This window comes from Sinocyclocheilus rhinocerous, unplaced genomic scaffold (genome assembly GCF_001515625.1).
Source record: "Sinocyclocheilus rhinocerous isolate Xijiao unplaced genomic scaffold, SAMN03320098_v1.1 scaffold234, whole genome shotgun sequence".
Classification (NCBI taxonomy): Eukaryota; Metazoa; Chordata; class Actinopteri; order Cypriniformes; family Cyprinidae; genus Sinocyclocheilus; species Sinocyclocheilus rhinocerous.
In genome coordinates this window covers 671,205-692,077 of record NW_015644337.1, presented here as the reverse complement: position 1 = coordinate 692,077, position 20,873 = coordinate 671,205, and the positions used below count along the sequence as shown (strand labels likewise).

Here is a 20,873-nt window from a genome sequence, read left to right as displayed (position 1 = left end):
GAAAAGCCAATCCCTAGATTAATCAATCAATCAGAATGTACAGAAACAAATTCTTTACAAATAAACAGCTGGCATAGTACACAGCAAAGGAAGCCAAGAATCACCCAAAGATCTAGATTCATAAAAATAAATAAAACATTTTTATATACAATACTGCATACTTAAAAATAAAAATGCAATGTATATGCAATAATAAACATATTTACATACATAATTTACAAATGCACATTGAGAATGTAAAACAATTGACACATCACCTTGATTACAACATGTTTGTAATAAAACACGTGTTTGTGATAAAAAAAAGAATCATAGAAAAATCACTGGAATCATTGGCTCATATAATGAGGAACTTTAAAAGCGTGAAAGAAAAGTAACCTCAATATCAGTACTACATATGACAAAGCAGCCAGATATCGAGCTGCTGTTGGACTTTTTATCGTGAACTTCCAGTTTCAGAAGTAACATTGACCATTTTGGCACAACAATAAGAACTTGATAACTGCAAATGGTGTGAACAATGGCATAAAACATCAGAAAAACCAATTTTGCACAGCTCATGCCAGTAAATGGCCCATTTTTGCCTAAATTTATATGTACTGCATCTTTAATTAACTTATGAATTAAATTACACAAATGTTTAGGAAAAATAGGATGCAGTGTTTTTTTGATCCCTGCAAAAAAAAAAACTCCTTAAAAACAGAATTCATTTTCAACTCTTTAAAATGTACTAATACATACAATATTTACAATAACTTATCATAGATATCTCATGAGAATAAAACCTTGATTTTTTATTTTAAGTGCTATTAAAATATATCTATATTCATAATTTTTGCATAATTTATATAAAGTGAAATGCTAAGCAGCCTTGATAGCTGAGGTTGTTGTTGTCTGAGGTTTCTTTGTTTTAGTTTTTTTTTTTTTCTTGCGTCTGCCCTAAACCGTCTGCTCTGGATTGTTTTTTGCATCAGATGCCTTGTGTGAAAAGGCAGTTTGTATCTCCACTGTTCCTCAAATGTTGTTTTACTGCAGAACTGACCTCCAAGTAGGAAAGACATCAAATAGGGCTCTTATTTTGAAACATCAGTTTTGGCATGGACTTCAATGTCATCATCATATTTCATCATCAATACTCACAACCTGTCTCTGTGAAAGCAAAATAGGACCATCATTATTAGACACAGTAATATACCAGACAGTAGTCTAAGTAGGCTTATTAGTAAACCGATAAAGTTAACAATGCTTTAGGACATTATAGCTAATACGGCTAACATGAATGTTGTGTTGTGTAGACAGTATTTATTTTTTTATAAAGTATATCGTACCTGCGGGTAACAATAGCCATCAGAACTACCGTTTCTGCATAGATGCACCTGGTCCTCTGTAGTCTTTTGATAAACTGGGTTGTCAAAGTGGATGCTGTTGGTATTTTTCTGATGCCACTTTCTCCAGAACAGCACAGCGCCACCCACAACCAAACACAGGATTGCTTTAAAAAGATGAGACATACAAAAGAGAAGATCTTTCACTATATCTGTTACATTGCGACTTTAAGTTGTGTGTACCTACATGATGCATTAAAATGCTCCCTTTGTTAGTAACTCACAGGCTTTCAGAACACTACACATTTTTATATTGCTTGTTTAAGCATTTGCATTGAAGTACTCACCAAGAGGAAGCAAAATGTACAAGGCCAACAGTGTGGAAGATGATGATTGAGACACAGCTTTGACATTACTGTAGTGGTCATCTAAAGAGAAATCACAATAACTTGTCAAACAGATTTCACAAATTTCAATAAAACTGTAATATGACCTTGAATGGTTCAACGCCTGCCTGGAAATGTTTAGTATGCTTTGTAAAACCTTAAAGGGTTTGTTCACCCAAAATTGAAAATTCTGTCATTAATTACTCACCCTCATGTCGTTCCAAACCCGTAAGACCTTTATTCATCTTCAGAACACAAATTAAGAAATGAATTGATGAAATCCGAGAGGTTTCTGACCTGCATAGACAGCAACGCAACTGACACGTTCAAGACCTAGAAAGGTAGTAAGGACATCGTTGAACCACTGATGTCACATGGACTATTTTAACGATGTCCTTACTACCTTTCTAGGTCTTGAACGTGTCAGTTGCGTTGCTGTCTATGCAGGTCAGAAAGCTCTCGGATTTCATAAAAATATCTTAATTTTTGTTCAGAAGATGAACGAAGGCCTTACAGGTTTGGAACGACATGAGGGTGAGTAATTAATGACAGAATTGTTCATTTTTAGGTGAACTAACCCTTTATTTAGCTGGTTCAGGTGAGTTTAATTGGGGTTGGAGCTAAACTCTGCAGGACAATGGCCCTCCAGGTGCAGGATTGGACACCCCTGCTCTAGGGTCTTGAGATTAGGGTTGGGGCATGGGTTTGTCTAATTTGCCAAGAAAAGGAGAAGACCGGGACAGATGGTAATGTCTGGGTGGATAAAGCAAGACATACCTGTCTGCGTGGATAAAGGAAGTTTAGTTGTGGTTTGGGATGGCTTGATTGGAGCAGGTTGAGTGGGTCGGTTAGGGATCGCAGGAGCAGGATTTGGTGTTGTCTTTGAAGGTACTTTAGGATGACTAGTTGTAACTATTTCGGGCTTGACAGGAGGTTCTGGTGTGACTACAGCTGCTCAAAATAAAAACATAAATGTTAGAAGTAGAAATCAGCAGAAATTACATTAAGTTTATATCCATGTCTTGACAACAAGCACCAAATCTGACTTGCCTTTAACACATTTTCGCATGTCTCCGGCCAACATCATGTTGTCTGGGCAGGCACAAGTGTATTTGGGTGAGAATCTATTGATTTGAGGGGCAGCCAGGCACAAGAATTGACAGCCACCGTTGTTGACCCTGCACCAGTTGATTCCTGGAAAGACATTCAGAATAAGCTCAGAACTACACTGAAGACTATTTCGCATTTTGGATGGAAAATCAATTCACTGAATGGTGACTGGGAAGGTACCATCAAATATATGGCTATATAATAGCTGACATACCAGTCGGTTGCTTGAGGTTGTGGTACAAGACAATGTCCTCTGGGGACGAGAGGTGTTCGGCCACTTTCGTGATGTCTCTTCCAGTCACACGATTTGCACTTAGAATTGCATTATTGCTCACATCTGTCCAAAACACTTTCTCCTAAAAATGACGATGGAGAATTCCATCGAGTGAGCATTCAGGTAACCTCCGAAACAAGGTCTTCCAACAACAAGTTTGAAAGGAGCATGAAAGTGTTACCTCAAAAACAGTGAGACCCAGAGGGTGGGCAAGTTTGCCCTGGTCAATGATCAGAGTACGCCGACCATCTCCCTGCACGCTGATGCTGGAGAGAGTGTGTAGTTTGGAGTCGACCCAGTACAGACGCTGGTTCAAAAGGTCTATGCATGGGACAAGACAAGAAAGTGGGTCAGACCAAAGTTACACTTTGTGGACAGTTATGTAAGTGGACATGTTCATACCAAGGGTTATTCCATTGGGCCAGACAATGTTATCTGTAACTAGGGCATAGCGGTCCCCTCCATTAAGACCACCTCTCTCGATCTTAGCTGGTGTGCCCCAATCAGTCCAGAACATGAAGCTACAACATATCAGAGAACAGTTAACATAGTAAACCACTTGCCCACGTAGTTTGTCCCTACATTTTAGAGTTTCTGGGACCTTGACATACTTCTTAAAAGGGTCGACCACAATAGCACGTGGCTTGGCCAGGTTTTCTTTGAAGAGAGTCTTGCGTCTGCTTCCGTCCACTGTTGCCACAGAGATGGCACCTTTAATGCTGTCTGTCCAGTAGATGTTCCCGTGGATCCAGTCGACAGCGATACCTTCAGGTGCATCTAAGTCACTGCCAATTACAACACTGTGTTGGGAGGAGTTATCTGCTGTATCCATTGGTGCACTGGGAAAGAAAGACAAAATATGACATCAGGCAGCTCGGTTGGGTAAGAAGCAATTGAGACTCAAGATTCACCACGAGTCCAAATATTTACCTGTATATCTTTTTGAGGGATAAATCAGACCAGTAGATCTCCCTGGAAGCAACATTCATATCCAGTGCCACAACGTTCTTAAGGCGGGGAATAACACGTGTATACTCGCTGCGATCCAGAGTCATCTTCCGGACCTCATGGCGATTGGTGAAAAATAGGTAGGCGATGGTTCCTACATAACCATGTTTGTGAGTATGAGTCTATCAGTATGCAAGTATGGGAATTAGGAAATGACTATGTTTAAAAGCTGTACCAATAGCTTTGCAAGTCTTGCTGGCTGGGTCCATCTGGTAGCCATCCTCGCACTCACACTTGTAACTACCCATCAGGTTGACGCAGATTTGGCTGCAGGTGTCTGGGTTGGCGCACTCATCAATGTCTGAAGAAATCAAACAAATATGTGGGCTTGAAGTTAAATAGTCATTCTGTTGCTGCAGAACGGTGTCCGTAACACCACTGAATCATGGCAGGCAGCAACAGCATGGACTTACTGAACAAACTCTATACTTATTTCCAGCTCAGAAAAATCAAATAAGTTTAAAGTACAAATGAAATCATTCTTTGAACTGGATCTGCACCAAGGTCTGTGAAACGTACTATGACCAGATTTCCAGATGATTGAGTATGGGAACTAATTTCAGTTTCTTACCTTCACAACGTCTCTTGTCCACCAACCGGAAGCCAGTGGGACAGAGACACTCGTAACCAATCTTTAGGTCATTACAGATGTGAGAGCAACCCCCGTTGTTGTAAAGACACTCGTTAGAATCTGGGAATTTGAAAATCACATATTGTAGCACAGGTTGGTTTTTGATGTAATTCTAAGCAATGCAACTCCTTGAAAGCCGTTTTTACTTACCACATTCTCGTAATGGCTCGTCGGACCAATCTCGACAGTCCCGTTGCTTGTTGCAAACTTTTTCCATGCTGATGCATTCACCACTGCGGCACTTAAACCTGTGTGGTGGCTCACAATGGGTTGCTGAAAATCAAAAAGGAGAAATTTAAGTTAAACACATCAGAATAACACCTGAAGCATATCAGTTTTGTGTAAAGAGCATAATTTGTATGGTTCACCATTAACACAGCCCAACTCATCACTCAAATCTTTGCAGTCATATACGTGGTTGCACTGCCGGCTGCCATGGATGCAAGATCCGTCACCACATTGGAACTCATCCGGTCGGCATGTGGGCAAGGCTGGAAAGCGAAAAATAGTTAATTATGTCTTGAGGATAAAATGGCTACTGATGCTTTTAAGGTTACATTGTAACAAAGTGAAAAGCGATAACAGTAATCTGCCGTGACCGCGTCGAGAGTACAATTTATCTATACCTTTGGTTCTATTTCTGCTGTGTAGCGCCACCCATGTGAAATCTCATTGGTCCACAATCCTGCTCCCAATAACTATACATTAAACATTGCATTTTTCGCTTTTGCATTCAGGGTGAACAAAAAAACTCTTAAGGGGTAAGGCATTTCTAATGGCTTAAAAGCAGAAATGTGAATTTTGTTTTTTTTATTAACGTGTACATTTATCCTTCTATAAAAAATGTGCACTGTGAAGTTGTCTTTATCATCATTTTAGTCGTGGTACTGCTATTCTAAGATGAACGAGTCTTCCTGGTATCCTTGTGTGTACCGTGCAAAGATTATCTGTATTTCTCTCATGACAACTCTCGGAGGGATTGGCATGGTAATGTACATGACAATGTTAATGTGTTTGGTCTTGGCGGAATCACCCCATAGCAGATCCATACAGGTGGAGCTGGGGAAGGTGGAGGGTTTCTGAAGCACGCTGCAACTGCTACAGCAAGCACTAGTCATATATTTGAATGTTGAGCAGCAGCTCATTGGCTGCTGACACAAAAAGAAACCAATCAGCTGTGCCATGTGATAATGATGTCATTATGTCAGATTGAGTTTGACCTATCGGACTGCGCCATCTAGAGTTTCATGACAGAACTTTGTATGTCTGTAACATCAACAAGTCTTATTTCTTACAGCAGTTTTTCTCATCGGAGCGATCCAAACAATCTTCTCCCCCATCGCATTTCCAGCTAATGTGTATGCATTCCCCACTACCGCAATGGAATTCCATAGAGGAGCAGGGGTTTTTGGTAGGTTTAGGCGTCCCTGTACTGCATTTCTGAGGCAATTCGTCTGAGCCATCGGCGCAGTCTGCATCTCCATCACAGACCCACAGTCGAGGCACACACTGCGCGTTGTTGCACCTGAAGGAGCTGGAGCTACACGTGGTGGGCGGACAGAAGACTTCATCACTGCCGTCATCGCAGTCTCTCTCATCATCACACACAAACGCGGCACTCACACACTGGCCGCTGCCGCAGCGGAACTCGCCATCCAGACACCGGCGAGGATCTGCAAGTGGTGATGGAGATTTTAAACACACGTGCACACTGGCAGCACCATGAAGATACACATAACTTCAAGATTTCACTCACCACAGCCTTCCTCATCCGCACTGTTCTCACAGTCCGCTTTGCCATCACACTTCCAGCTCTTTGGCACACATTGGTTTAGTCGCCCACCACAGCTGAATTCACTGGGTCTGCAGGTCTTGGCCACTGAAAAGAGAGGGAAAAATGGGATTTTTACATTTTCTGTAGAAAATATGAGTGGTGCCTAGCTAGGGATGTAAGACACTGTATAATGATGAGTTAGCAGCAAATGTTATTGATTTTTTTGTTGTTGTTGATGCCAGTTGATATTGGATATTTAATTGTGCATGATCTTGCTCTGCTTATTTTTAAATTTATATTACCTTTTTACACTGAAATAACCTAGTGCTCACTGATTTTTTAACAAAACTAGAAATTTAAACACAACTAAACTAAACACAAACTCAACAGTGTAATCTCAAAATGAATATCCACTTTTTAAAACGTTCAAAATTATGTTTTAAAAATTCACTTGTTTTGTTTATTTCTTTTTAGAAATTGTGTTCAAATTTTATTTATTTGAAATAAAACAGTACAGAATTTTAAGTGCCAGACATGGCATCAAAATAATTAATCAGCTTATTGGTATAAGACAGAATTTTACTCACTGCCATGTCGTTTAGCGCAATTTAGGGAAATAATATTTTGTACATGTGACCACAAAAAAAGAAAGAAAATTAAGCAAAATGTAATTTAAAAGAGTTTTGATTTTCTTTCAGCTTCCAATAGGAATGTAGAATTGTCATCTATGGATAAACACAGGTAACCACATTTAAATCATTGCACCTAGCATCATTAATGTTACACCATCATCTCTCTCCCGTCTCTTCGGGACAACTGACTTATCTTAGATGGAGGAACACTTACAGCAGGCAGCAGGAAGTTCATCAGTGCCGTCACCACAGTCATCAGTTTCATCACACACCCATCTCGATGTGATACACTTTCCATTGCCACACTGATACTGCCGTGGTTCACAAGTCAAAACACCTGTCAGATGGAGACATCAGTGATGCTTCACATAAGTGACACATTATCCAGCACCTTAAGCATGTTATTTTAGTCATTTGAGGTCACAGAGAAAACAAGCTAAAATACTAGAGGGCGAGAATCACTTTTGCTTTTCACCTTATAATCTTCCTTAGCCCTCACATCTAAGCATATCACTGTACACAATCTAGTGCCAACACTGGTAACTGCGTTATGTATGATTTGCCAGTAAGGGGAGGTCTTCTAGATCTTAATTAAGGAGGAGGCTTGCTCTGAGAAACACGACACCAACAAACTTAAAGACAGCTCCACCATCTTTTTTTAAAATGATGACACAAGTCATACACAAACAGAAAGAAACATGCTTTTGACACTGGCTGGATGCAACAATGGCCGAATTTTAGTTAAAGTAGTAAACCTTTAAATTGATAATCAAACATAGATATCTAACGACATTCTCCGTAACCACCCAGTGTTACTCAAGTAGAAGTGGAAGAGTCATGTGACGTTCATTAGTTAGTATTCATAGTTGTCAGGGAAATAATGATGTGTTGATAATGGCCTTTTGATGGCATTAGCCCACAGCTCAATGGATCTGGGTCGCCTAATCCTGAAAACAAACGTGGAGGTCGGAAAAGAATTCAATCACTGATTTAAATTCATAATTGTGCCAACAAAGTAGTAAAATCACTTTAGAATAACATTAAGTGGCTTATTACTTTTGTAAGAAAAAAAGACACATTAAATAAACAATTCATATATTAATATAGCTTACATTATTAGATAAATATTTTTAATGTTTAAAATTAATCTTCTCAAAGTTCATTAGCCTTACCATAGGCTGTTGCCACGCAATGTGGCAACTTCACAAATTAATATAGAAAAATATTAACTTTATAGCGACCATTTTACAACACCTTCCAACTTGGCTCATCCAATCAGGATTCAGAGTTGGATCATTCTATCTTATAATGGAAATGTGGACATAAAATGATTAATGATTACACAAATGTAACATTTAGACAGGTCTTATCAGTATTTAAAGACAAACCTTCCATTGATATAAAACCGTTTATGACCTTAGGTTGACATCATACATCTCTTCAAAGTATGGCTGGGCGTTTTTTTCTGGTTTCATCGATTCATTCGAATTTAATGTTTTGCCATGTCTTTTTTTTTAAGAATCAATGAATAAAAGTTTCAAATAAAAAATATTAGCAAACATAAAAAAGGAAAAAAATATTGATGACAGCACACCTGATGTATGTTTGATATTTAATTTTTGTATTATAGTGACAGGCTGAAAGGTGATTTTCTTTGTTTTTACAAAACCTTTACTGTTAGCCTATACTGGTGTTATACTAGTCTATTATACTAGTTTTGAATTTGAATTTCCTTGAGTTTTTGAGTTGACCTCTGAAACTCAACGTCTACATTTTGTCTAAGAAATATTTAGCACTCTTTCTTATTTTAAATTATCTCTGAAAATATACGATACATTTAAGACAAGTTTATATATATATATATATATATATTCATATTTCAAGCATCTTTTCCGCAAAGATATTAAATAAGTGAATTTGTTTTACATTTACACCATTGTTGACCACTTCATGTGTGGTGCACTTGGAATAGAAATTTCTTTAACCCTTTGATGCACAAGCTATGAAAACCCCTTCTAATGCACAACATGGGTCTAAAATGACCCGTATTCATTTCCTATGTTATTTCATACTTCGCTGCGCATGTTTTTTTATTTTATCTTTTGAAATCAGTTTATTTCCGCATTTAATATTCCCTGATCTATAAATTCCATGATCCATGAATATTCAAAATATCTTTTTATAATGACCACAAATTATTTTTTCCCCTAGTTTTTTTTTGTTACTACATCAAGTTTACACACATGGGTCAAACATGACCCATCTATGCAAGCATGATAAAACAAAAGAAGGAAGACATTTTGTTAAAATAATTATTTTAGCAGTTATTTAGACCAACACATTTAACACTTGAAATATGTTTATTTACCACTTTGTCACACATAACATACACATATCACTGATAACACTGAAACTGAACTGTCTGTAGTGCAACTGTAGTGAATGTGACCGAATAGATGAAAATAAAACGAACAAAATAAAATCACACAGGTACAGCGCCATCTCAGATTGCCATCTCAGTGCTTACATGCCTCATAAAAGACAACTACAGGTTTGTGCTCCTGGAAACAGGCATGTTGCACTGGAAACGCCAGCTGCTGACTTGTCTGTCTTTGGCAGCCGGGCAAATCCCGCAACTCTTCCTCTTTAATTGACCCTCCTGCCTGATGTACCTGTGGCCGGGTGGTGGCTGTGTTTTGTTTTTTATCTTCCCATTGCCTTTGTAATATGGTTTTGAAGGTGGGGTGTGCCCTCCAAACACCTCTTCATATGTGTCATGACAAGCTCTTTGACCAGCTCCTTGATGAATTGCTGTCATGCACTGGTCACACCACCCATGAAATCAGGGTGTTGCGTAGTGGGCCATAATGGCCAACGTTGGTCCTGGAGAGCCACAGTCCTGCAGAGCTTTGCTCCAACCTTGATAAAAACTCACCTGCCTCTAGCTTTCTAATAACCCTTAGACCTTGTTTAGTTTGTGTGTTTGATTAGGGCTGGAGCTGAACTCTGCAGGACGGTGGCTCTCCAGGGCCAACACTGGCCACCCCTGGTGTAGGCACTGAGGGTGGCAACTTCCAGCACACTGCACCACAGCACCATGGGCCACCTCCATGTTCTACGCTTACATGAGTAGGTGCAAACCATGTTTACTCAATCTATTGGACTGGGCCTGAGTTTCCTCTTCAGAGGACTCATCAGACAAGTCTTCAGTGTCATCACAGAGTCTTCTTCATCTAGGAGAGCTGGCTTTACACCCACAACTCCAGATTGACCCTGTGCTGTGGCACTAGGTCATTAACATCAGATATGTTAGACTCTGAATCAGGACTAAGAATTGCCTGATCTTCCTCATCATGCAGCATCTCTACAAACATTTCAACCGTTAATCCAAAATGTCTGGGATCAGTCATACTAACACTCTAGATAAAGAGTGCGCAGCAAACAGTTGATCATGTATATACTGATTATACATTGTCGCTGTCAGACGGAATTTATGTATGTCCAAAACTATTAATTTTCAGGAACACTGACAGACATAAAGGGTGATTAATAGTATTGATTTATGATGAAATGTGGAGATACGAGGTTTCCGCCTGACAGCAATGATATATACTTGTATATAATAACATATTATTTTGACTTTTATTTTGTTGACCTAGCTAACATTATTGGATATGTTTCTCTGTCTCACTAGTTATAGATTTCAAGATCAAGGTAACCTTAGCCTAACATTCAAATATTATATAAGTTATCTTTCACAGATCAAATATTTTCTGTGGTAATAAATTATAAAATAAGACTAAATGTATCAGTTATACAAAAGTAGCCATGTTGAGTTGTGAAATGTGGGGCAGGCGAATAGTTTTCTGCAGTAAATATGTTCCTATTTGCAAAAAATTAGCAAATAACAAAGGTTTCTATACGAGTCATTTTTGACCCATGTGTGTAAAATTGATGTAGAAATACAAAAACTGTGTTTTTTTATAAAGTAAAGAAAGGACAAATAAACATAATGATTTGTGGAAATCAAAAACAAGATATTTAATGGATACCTAGAATAATAAATGATAAAATGCATTTCTTTCAAAGATTGAGCAATCACTCAGGCATGATTGAAATAACATAGGAAATGAATATGGGTCGTTTTAGACCCGTGTGTGTAAAACTGATGGAGAAATACAAAAACTGTGTTTGTTTATAAAGTAAGGAAGGAAAAATAAACAAAATGATTTGTGGAAGTCAAAAACAACATGTTTAAAGACTATGTGGAATAATAAATGATAGAAAAACATTTATTTCAGAGATTCAGCAAAGTTACACTCATCCATAACTGAAATAACATAGGAAATGAATATGGGTCATTTTAGACCCATGTTGTGCATTAGAAGGGTAGTGACAAAAAAAAAGATTTTTATTCAAAAAGTAAGAATAAAAAATAAGGATTTGTGATGATCAAAAACAAGTTAATTGAGGAATTCTGAATGGTGAAATGATTTTCTTGCAAAGATCTAGAAAAAATTCCTGGGTCACTTTAGACCCATGTTGTGCATCAAAGGGTTAATCAGATAGTTTTGCAAGTTTTCAGTAAAGAGAACTTGAATCATGTTGTAGTTAATCAAATCAAAATTGTTACCCTGAATTGGTCAAACGTATCATCCAGATCTACTTCAAAGCACAATGTATTGTTCATTGTTTACAGATGCAGTTGAAGATGCTGGCCACAGAATGCAAAGTGGCTGTTTGCTTTTTTCTTGGATGTCTCATAGTGTGTCTTATTATCTAAACCGCCTACTATCAAGACAGCTCAGGGTAGAGAAAGACACGTGGCAGCCAAGCCAAGGATGTTATGGAAAGTTTATCTGGCTTATCACATATTGCCTAAGAAGCTAAAATGCATCATAACTGATAAAAGTCCTCATTCAATGGAATAGTTGTGGTGTATTGCTCTTGCTTCACTAGAGTCTGCATGACAACATTTGCACGTGTAGATACCAATGAGAAAACAGAAGCATATCTTTTTACAGTATATCTTGCACCTTTCGCTCATGTGTAAAAGGTTAACCATAAATAAACCTATGAACCTTTATCTAACCTATAAAACGATCCGTCTGATCATAAGAGTCAATCCAATATATGGGTCTATCTATCAAATCCTGTCAGGAACAGGTTACATTAAACCCCAAAATTAAACAAACAAACAAAAGAAATGTAAGTTAGAAATTCAATTTTGCATGATGCCAAGTCTAATTTAAAGGCTTTTACATTTGCATTTTGAATTGGTGTTATCAACAGCAGTTACTGCAATAAAAAAATTGTGGGGTAAACATGACCTGGTACATATTTTTGAGAGATTCACCCATATAGTAAAATCATTTCACTTTACTGAACCTAAAGTCAAACTGTGGTTATTTTTAAATTGAACTATCAGCTTTATTTTACTCTGCACCGTCCAAACAGCTCTATAAACTAATTATTTCTAAGCAGAATCTAGAGATAGGAAGCCTATCTATATCTACAATTACACCCAAACATAACTACACCACCTCCACTAATGAAGACTCAGTTCTCGTTTTTATCGTGCTTTACAGATTTTTTTCTAACATATGTAATAACTTTTCATCTACACTGGTACCAATCCAGCAAGACTCCGATGCCAAACCAACACTGAGAGAACAACATAAGCATAGAAATTGTGCCTCATTTAATCCCTTATTTTTCTTGTCTGTGAAGATGAGTAATGCATGTTTTTGGTAGAAAATAAGTTTGCGTGGGAAGCCAGTTCCTCATGCCTTGGAGCTATGCTACTACTGTCCTTGTGACATCATACACTGCAAATGATTTAGAACTTCTGGGAAAGGCATGTGTGCGAAAATACTATGGAATGAGGCCCCTATAGCAGACATAGACACATGTGGTTACTGTAAGGCAATGCTATGATTTGTCCTGCTTAGTGAGGTTGGAGAATTCATTCATGTTGAGCAAAACAGAAGCAAACGATGCAATTGAGTTCTGGAGAAAGCAATAACAACTTTGAAATACAACATTTAGCATCATCATAAACACATATGCCGAATAAAATAATCAGTATATATTTTGTAGGAGCCAAAAAGCTGGAAGGAATTAAGTTAACATCATTAATGCATAAAGGGAAATACCTATTGTGTTGTGTAATCATGTATTAATGCAGAATATACATGAACATACATTGCCTATATATATATATAAGCCTATATAAATGTATATATATATTTATATATTAACTTTTTTTGATAGATTCAACTTTATAGGCCAGATTAGCCACCTTTTAAATTGCAGTATCACTCAGAACTCGGAAATAAAGTGAATGTTATCTGAACGCGTGTAGGACACTGAAACAATCTCTATGAGTTAAAATACATTCACATGCTGATTAAATGAGGTTTAAAAATAATTAATGATCATTAAAGATCCCTAAAGATAAAGCAAACTTGTTTACTCACCTGTTTGAACAGGACAGAAGAAAGTAACTATCAGTAAAAATATTAATGAGCTCTCCATAGTCTCTCAATGAGCTGGTTAAAGCCCCTGGCTTTTCTGTTTGATGCGTTGGTCAAGTTTTTATTGTGGGTGTTTGTATTAAATAAACAGTTCTGATGAAGCAGATGGACTTGTGTTCATTTGAAGCTGTAGGTAAATGTATGTTTGTGAAGCGGTGGACCTAGATATGATGGTTGAACTTGAACCATTGAACTTGAATTTGAATGGGTGCGTAGAGTGGGCGGGGCTTCGTGAAGAGAGGCGGAACTCGGTGGTGTGATTTAAGAGTTGCACAATCGAGGGCGTGGTCAAACGCAGTCCACGGCCGTCCCAAACAATTCTACTACTCTACAAGATTCCAGGTAGAAGAGGGGTTAGAAAACTTCAGCAATTACCTGCTTAGTTATTACTGATGGCGGGGAAAGAATAATAATGCGAAAAATAGGATGACTTATCTGATAAGCATATCTGGACGAGATTGCTGCTGCTCATAAATTTAAATCACATCTCCATATTTTTGTGACCTTGACACATCTGAAATACTATACGGTAATGGTCAAATGCGTAGAAACAGAGTAAAGGGAAGCCGCAGTCATAAACACATTATAGATTGACTTTTCCTTGTCAGTAGATTCTTCCTCCGTTATCTGTTTTAGAGAGTTCAAAGCCCTGTGTATGATTAGGCTATTATACAGATGCACAACTTATGTAGGGAATAAATATGAAACTAAAAAACAACAAACAACATTTAGACAGCTTTTGGATTCCATTTTATAGGATGAGTAGCTAATATTGAAAAAGTGAAAATTCTTTTTTAAAGTGAACAATTATTTTGAAAAAATTAAATTTAAAATTTCTCTTATAAATTCTGGGGACACATTATCTAATGTTTAACTGCACAAATTAGCAGTGATGTAAAAACACTGTCTGTGAAAAGAGGAGTGTGTAGCCTTGAACTAGTAGCATCGTCATCGCCCAAACATCATCAGAACATAGTCTTCTCAAACCAGCTCTGGGACATCTACCAAAACAATTCACTGTTGTCCAGTCGTTGTTCCTGTCCTGTTTCAAGTACATTTTGGGGGAATTTCTTGATGTTATAGCTTAATGTTTAGATAGTCATTGAGGTCAGGATTTCCACTACGGCAGGCATGTTTGGCCCTGGAATGCCAGAATTATTGTTAAAGGGGTCCTATTATGCGTTTTCACTTTTTCAACTTTAGTTAGTCTGTAATGTTGCTGTTTGAGCATAAAAAAGAGAAGTTACAAAGCTCAAAGTCCAAATCAAAAGGAGATATTTAATTTAACAGAAATCACTTTTCAAAAACTTCCCAAGGCGGACAAACTTAAAGTTGTTACAATCATCCGGGTTTAAATCGTGCTCAAATTGATTTTGACACAATATTTACACTGAAGCTGGCAGGCGGCTATGGTAAGGGGCATGACATTTCCCGACCAGGTGCCGAATGCTGCCAATCACAACACACACTGGCCCAGTTAACCAATCACAGCACATTTCGTATTTCAGAAGGCGGGCCTTCATTTGATACAGGAACTAATTGAGCCGTTCATGCAAGACTGAGGAGAGAGAGGTGTTGTAATAATGTAAAATATGTGAAAAATAATGTGTTTTCGAACAACCGTTCTAGTACACCCCCAAAACAAAATCAAGACTTTTTAAAAGAGCATAATAGGACCCCTTTAAGTGCCTGAAAGCTGATCATATGATATAAACATGACTTTGCCGCATGGGAAAAAATATTTGCAAGTTGGAGCTGGAGGCCCCTTGAACCAGTTCTGCTAATTTCCGTGTTTGTCTTGGGAATCACACATGCACGATGCTTCAGATCAAAGAAGCACAAACATTTTAGTAGCTTCACAGTGGCAGCCGAGCAAATGAAATCATTGTAAAAAATGTAGTCGTAAAGTCAGAATGAGTATATGAGTAGGGACTTTTTAAAGAAGTCTCTAATGCTCACACAGGCTGCATTTGATCAAAAGTACAGTAAAAACATTAATATTGTGAAATATTATTGCAATTTAAAATAACCATTTTCTATTTTGATGCAGCCTATTTTAAAATTTAATTTATTCCTGTGATGACTGCTGAATTTTCAGTATCGTTATTCCACTCTTTAGTGTAACATGATCCTTCAGATATGCTGATTTGATGCTCAAGAAACATTTATTATTGTTGTCAGTGCTGAAACCATGATACATTTTTGCAGGATTCCTTGAAGAACAGACATTTCAAAAGAACAGGAATTATTTGAAATAGAAATCTTTTGTAACATTATAAATGGCTCTACTGTCACTTTTCAACTGAATGCATTCATGCTGAATAAAAGTAGCCTACATTTCTTTCAATCTCTGTAAAAATGACTTTCAGGCAGAACTTTTGTGGTGCATAATAAATACCTACTAAAGGGAAACAACAAGCATGTATACAAATAAAAAAAGTCTACTGTTTGTGTGGAGGGTAGGTGAGGTGAACGCTCTTATCTGTTATCTTTTCACCTGAAAAAAAACAACAACAACAAAAACCTGCACCCCAATCGGAAACCGGCTCTGTCACTCTGCCACCACTCACCACTCAACAGCATCTACCGGGAAGTTTCCCAACTTATCAAAACAAAGAAACAGAAATTCTACAGAAGTTCTACGAGTTTTTGAACAAAACAAGTCATTTGTACTTAGGTGTGTAAGTGGGATTCTCAGATGTTTTGTGTTGCCAGTTAGGCTCCAAATGCTAAACAAAAAATGTCAAAGCAAGAAAAATGAGCGGAAAACAACTCGGCTTCAGAAGCAATATCTTGTATCAGCAATTAAACCCTGAAAATAGAAAGTAGGAGTACCTAAGTTGTGTTTTCACGCTTGTTTGAGAGTTTAATGTGTCCTTTACGCTTCACATCCTGAATATTTACCTTAGTTTGTTTATAGCAACAGCATTGCCTTTCTTAACAAAGTTGAGAGCGTTATTCTGTTTTGCCTGTTTACATTAAATATAAAGAAATTAAAATAACTGAATATATAACTAAATAATTCATTAAAAACAAAACATGTATCCCTCAAAAATGTATTTGGCTGCTATGTAATGTAGTCAGGTGGATTCAGTCATATGAATTCAAATGTTTGACTTACGCAAAAATAGTTAACACTACATAACACACTTCAGTTGCCTGACAAAACGTTTTTACAGAAGTCACATTGGAACAAACTCAAAATGAGCAGGTCTGACGGCAAGTCTTTGATAACTGAACAAACATATTTTATAAGCAAACTCCCGCAGAACGCTGCATGGTCAAAATCTCTTGCCCTGACTACTGATTATGACATCCCGTCAAAGGGGGTGGGAGGTTAACAATAAGGTCTCTGTGTTCTCAGGGTCCCAGTGTCCTAGTTAGAGTGTGTCATACAGAATACCAGTCATACTGAATAAAGACGACCACCTAACAACGTCTAGAACATTTTCAGCACAGTGGGCCAAAGCAAAACCCACAAAAATGTTGTCTGATCTCTGGGTGAATGTCTCAAAACCTACCACGAACACGTTTTAATTTCAAAATCAGAAGTAAATAAATAAAAAGTTACCTTTTGTTTTGCATATAGAAAAAGAGGCGTTTTTATGGACCATTAAGATTTTCATGGCCAACACGCACATTTCTTACACAATTCTCAACATAGGTTTTGTTTTCTTCATGCAAAATATTATCATTTCTTTCTTGCGATTAATCTCAGGATGAAATTTGACCTGGACATGTTTTTGTGTCATAGGTGTTCAGGGGGAACTGATAAGCTCATTTGCCACACCTTAAATTATCACCAGACCTTGTTACGAGTAACAGATGGCCTTTGAGCAAGTCAGGCTATTTAGTTAGCATGTGCAAACATCAACTTAGACCTCGATCAGTCGCATATACAGTACAAATAAAATGTATTCTCCATTTTGACCTCCTTTGGTTTTAGCACATACTATTGTGTTACAACACAAAATCATGTATTTGATCAAGAACCGTTCACATTTTTGAACACAAAGCACTTTATAATGTCAAAGAATAAAATACAGATATTACGAAATCAATTACAGTTAAACACGAGTGCATAACTGAACACATAATGCGCCTTTTGTTGTCTGATTCACCAAAACATCCATGGGCAAATCCAGCTATAGTGTAAGAAATAGTTTTCCTGAATAACGACAGATAAACGATTGATAGATATAGATAGATAGACAGAGAGACAGATATACAGAACAGAAAACAGAAAGAACAACAGAACGAATTATACATATATACTGTAGATTTTATTTTATTTTTTAAAGTAAGCTTCCTGTAACTCCTTCAGGGTTTCCGTAGGCCTCTCAACTGTTTCCATTATGGATCTTTCTGTCTGGCTGGCTACTTATTTTTGGAGTTCAGCCAGTTTTGGGTAGAGTTACGGTGTTGTTTTTTTTTCATATTTTCTCATTCTGTGAATGTTGGTCTTCGCTCCGCTCCAAAGCATATTTCACCCCTTTGGATATATTTTCATTTGTTCTTGTCTTGACTGGAATTTTTCAAGAGTATTACAGATTTGAATGCAAAGTCTTCGTAGTAAACAAAGAGTAGCGTTTTATAAATGTTCACAATGTATCTGACATCACAATAAAACATGAACAGGCCAATCATGTAATTATATGACTTAACAATGAGAGTTTGTTGTGTCAAAGCAAAAAGATTATGTAATTAAGAGGTGTTCATTGTGTTTATAGGCACAGAAGATGGAGCTTGCAGTATATGCAAGATATTAGCTAGCCTACTTCATAAAAAATTAGGAGAAATATCAGTTACTGATACAATATTAATGTGATAAAAGTGCATTTCTAAGTTAGCAGCCAAAGGAAACATAACCCATAAATTCAATCAGGGAAGGAATAGCTGAAATTTTACCTATTTAAAAATAGGCTATGTATATATCGCTAGACACTGAAACATTGACTCTAAACATGCAGGTTCCCAGTCGTTTGGTTTATGTTTAGTATTGACTAACACTAACAGCACCACCTTGTGTTCAAACAGAAACCCTGCACAATAAATACAAACACACTCCCTTCTAATTCTCCCTTTCCAGTAAGCAACCACCATCTTTGCAATGCTTTAACAACCACCCTCAACAGCCATGCATTGGGACGTTAACATTTTGGGCTTAACATTTTGATGTGAGTGAGACTCTAACCTTGTGTGATCTTCTTAGATAAGAAGGATGAGTGTCTAGTATATCTATCTAGTATAATCAATGTGCAGGGTTCTGCTTTGTGTATATAGTGTGCCATATACTGTGACCATATTTGGAACTATGATGGGCTAAAATTGTACTCATTTTTCTTAACACTTTTTTTTTTTTTACTTTGAGACTTGATTACTTAAAGTGACTTTCTTACTTTTTACTTTCTTAGAGAGTACACTTAAAATATCTTTTAGCCATTTTGAATGGAATCAATCAATCAATAAAGCAGAAGAACCTGTATTTTAAACAAGTGAATTTAGGACATTTTGTGAATGGATGAGAAATTTTTGCCAGGATCAAGCTGTATGTTACCAGTTAGTAGTTTTCATTTATCCTTTAATTTTTAATGAGTAACAGTCAATACAAACGTTTTATTGACAGCTTTGTTTTAATGTTAAAAACAATAAAATAGCTAATTTATAATGATAAATTTAGAACAAGATTTTAATTTAGATTAGCATTACACTATGCAGAAATGCCTTACAGTAACACACTATTAACTGATGAATTAATTCTTGCATTCAGTGGTTAATGAGATCTACTCTCCATATCCAAGGTTGTGTAGCTCCACCTTCAGTTTAGTTTTCTCTAATTTAAGTTTTTGTGTTTCTAATTTTAGTTTGATCATTTCCAATGTCAATACTTCATACTGTTTATCCAGTAAGCTTCATAGTAATGTTGCTTAGAGGGTCTTTCCGTGTCTCAGTCTCTGAAGTACTTGCCACAGGTGTCATCTGCATGCTGCCCTTCATTCATCTTCAAAAATAAAAAAATAAAAAACATTAGGGAGTTGCAGAAACACATTGTTTGTTGGAAACATTTCTCTCCCAGAATGCTGTTGCTACTACATGTTAGTTAACTAACTTGGTGAATTAAGACTTGTGGTTGTAAGATTGTAATGATGAGCTTTACCTTCACTTTGTGCCGTTCCACGGAAAACGAGGCTGGATTCAGGTGCGGGTTCAACAGGTGCTTTATTGTACAGAGATTATCACTGCGGGCAATGAGCGCCTTCGCGGACAGTTACTGTGGACGTGGAGTCCCCAACCACACAGATGGGTGGATAGCAGTGGCTGGAACAAGCCGCAACAGCAGCAGTGGAGACGGAGCCGGAGGGGCAGCTCGCTAATCCGAGCGAGAGGCTGAGAAGCCCAACAACGAGACCGCAGAGTCCCAAGGTAGGTGGATGCCGGAGGAAGCCCACGGGTTCCTGAACGCACAGAGAGGTGCGGGAAAATAAACAGATCGCTACGAGCACTGGAGCCTGGACGAGACAAGACAGGACTGGTAAGCGATACTAACACTGACAGTCAGAGCAAGGGAATAATCACAACAATCTGACAAAAGACAGAGAAACACGAGGAGCTATAAGGGGAAGCTAATGAGATGACCAGAACCAGGTGCGAAACAAGAGGAGAGCAGAGAAACAAGGAGGGCGGGGAAACGATCATGCTGACATATACGCACGTGGCGAGCTGTCAAAACAACCACGCACAAAGACAACAAGAAACAGGTGATCAGACCCGAGACCCGACAGTACCCCCCCTCCCAGGAGCGCCACCAGGCGCCCCAGGAGGAGGCCCACCTTGTCGCCGACGGAAGTCCTCGATCAACGAACGGTCCAAAATGTCCCGGGACGGCACCCAGCATCTCTCCTCTGGACCATAACCCTCCCAGTCCACGAGATACTGAAACCCTCTGCCACGGCGCCGCTCGTCGAGTAATCTCCTAACCGTATAGGTAGGGGAGCCATCCACAAGACGAGGGGGTGGGGGGGCGGGAAGATCGCCGGCAGGGTTAAGGGGAGAAGAAAACACAGGTTTAACCCTAGAGACATGAAACACAGGGTGAACCCGACCAAGAGCAGGAGGGAGCTTGAGCCTGACCGCCACTGGATTAACCACCTTGGTGACACGGTACGGCCCAATGAATCTGGGTGCCAGCTTACGAGA

The 20,873-nt window shown here is 38.0% G+C and overlaps 1 protein-coding gene and 1 long non-coding RNA gene across 3 annotated transcripts in view; both read right to left on the bottom strand.

The window, feature by feature from the left end:
- Nucleotides 1–308: 308 nt before the first annotated feature.
- The window catches only part of LOC107758126 (low-density lipoprotein receptor-like), a 25,564-nt gene continuing 4,999 nt past the window's right edge, over nucleotides 309–20,873 (bottom strand). The window contains exons 1-18 of one of the 2 annotated variants that reach the window (XM_016575793.1): nucleotides 13,620–13,837; nucleotides 7,355–7,477; nucleotides 6,491–6,613; nucleotides 6,030–6,407; nucleotides 5,103–5,225; nucleotides 4,885–5,007; nucleotides 4,675–4,794; nucleotides 4,279–4,404; nucleotides 4,026–4,197; nucleotides 3,707–3,934; nucleotides 3,498–3,616; nucleotides 3,277–3,416; nucleotides 3,036–3,177; nucleotides 2,762–2,905; nucleotides 2,489–2,662; nucleotides 1,673–1,753; nucleotides 1,329–1,492; nucleotides 309–1,149 (exon numbers count right to left, since the gene is read on the bottom strand). In XM_016575793.1, the coding sequence (XP_016431279.1) occupies nucleotides 1,117–1,149; nucleotides 1,329–1,492; nucleotides 1,673–1,753; nucleotides 2,489–2,662; nucleotides 2,762–2,905; nucleotides 3,036–3,177; nucleotides 3,277–3,416; nucleotides 3,498–3,616; nucleotides 3,707–3,934; nucleotides 4,026–4,197; nucleotides 4,279–4,404; nucleotides 4,675–4,794; nucleotides 4,885–5,007; nucleotides 5,103–5,225; nucleotides 6,030–6,407; nucleotides 6,491–6,613; nucleotides 7,355–7,477; nucleotides 13,620–13,677 (2,571 nt within the window). In that variant the 5' untranslated portion in view covers nucleotides 13,678–13,837 and the 3' untranslated portion in view covers nucleotides 309–1,116. Of the gene's footprint in view, nucleotides 1,150–1,328; nucleotides 1,493–1,672; nucleotides 1,754–2,488; nucleotides 2,663–2,761; nucleotides 2,906–3,035; nucleotides 3,178–3,276; nucleotides 3,417–3,497; nucleotides 3,617–3,706; nucleotides 3,935–4,025; nucleotides 4,198–4,278; nucleotides 4,405–4,674; nucleotides 4,795–4,884; nucleotides 5,008–5,102; nucleotides 5,226–6,029; nucleotides 6,408–6,490; nucleotides 6,614–7,354; nucleotides 7,478–13,619; nucleotides 13,838–20,873 lie in introns of those variants that run through there. The other variant, XM_016575795.1, reaches the window with a different exon arrangement.
- Nucleotides 19,321–20,106, bottom strand: LOC107758127 (uncharacterized). The gene is made up of 2 exons (XR_001641991.1): nucleotides 19,834–20,106; nucleotides 19,321–19,677 (listed from the first exon to the last, which is right to left on the bottom strand). It is a non-coding gene; the product is annotated as an uncharacterized LOC107758127 (long non-coding RNA).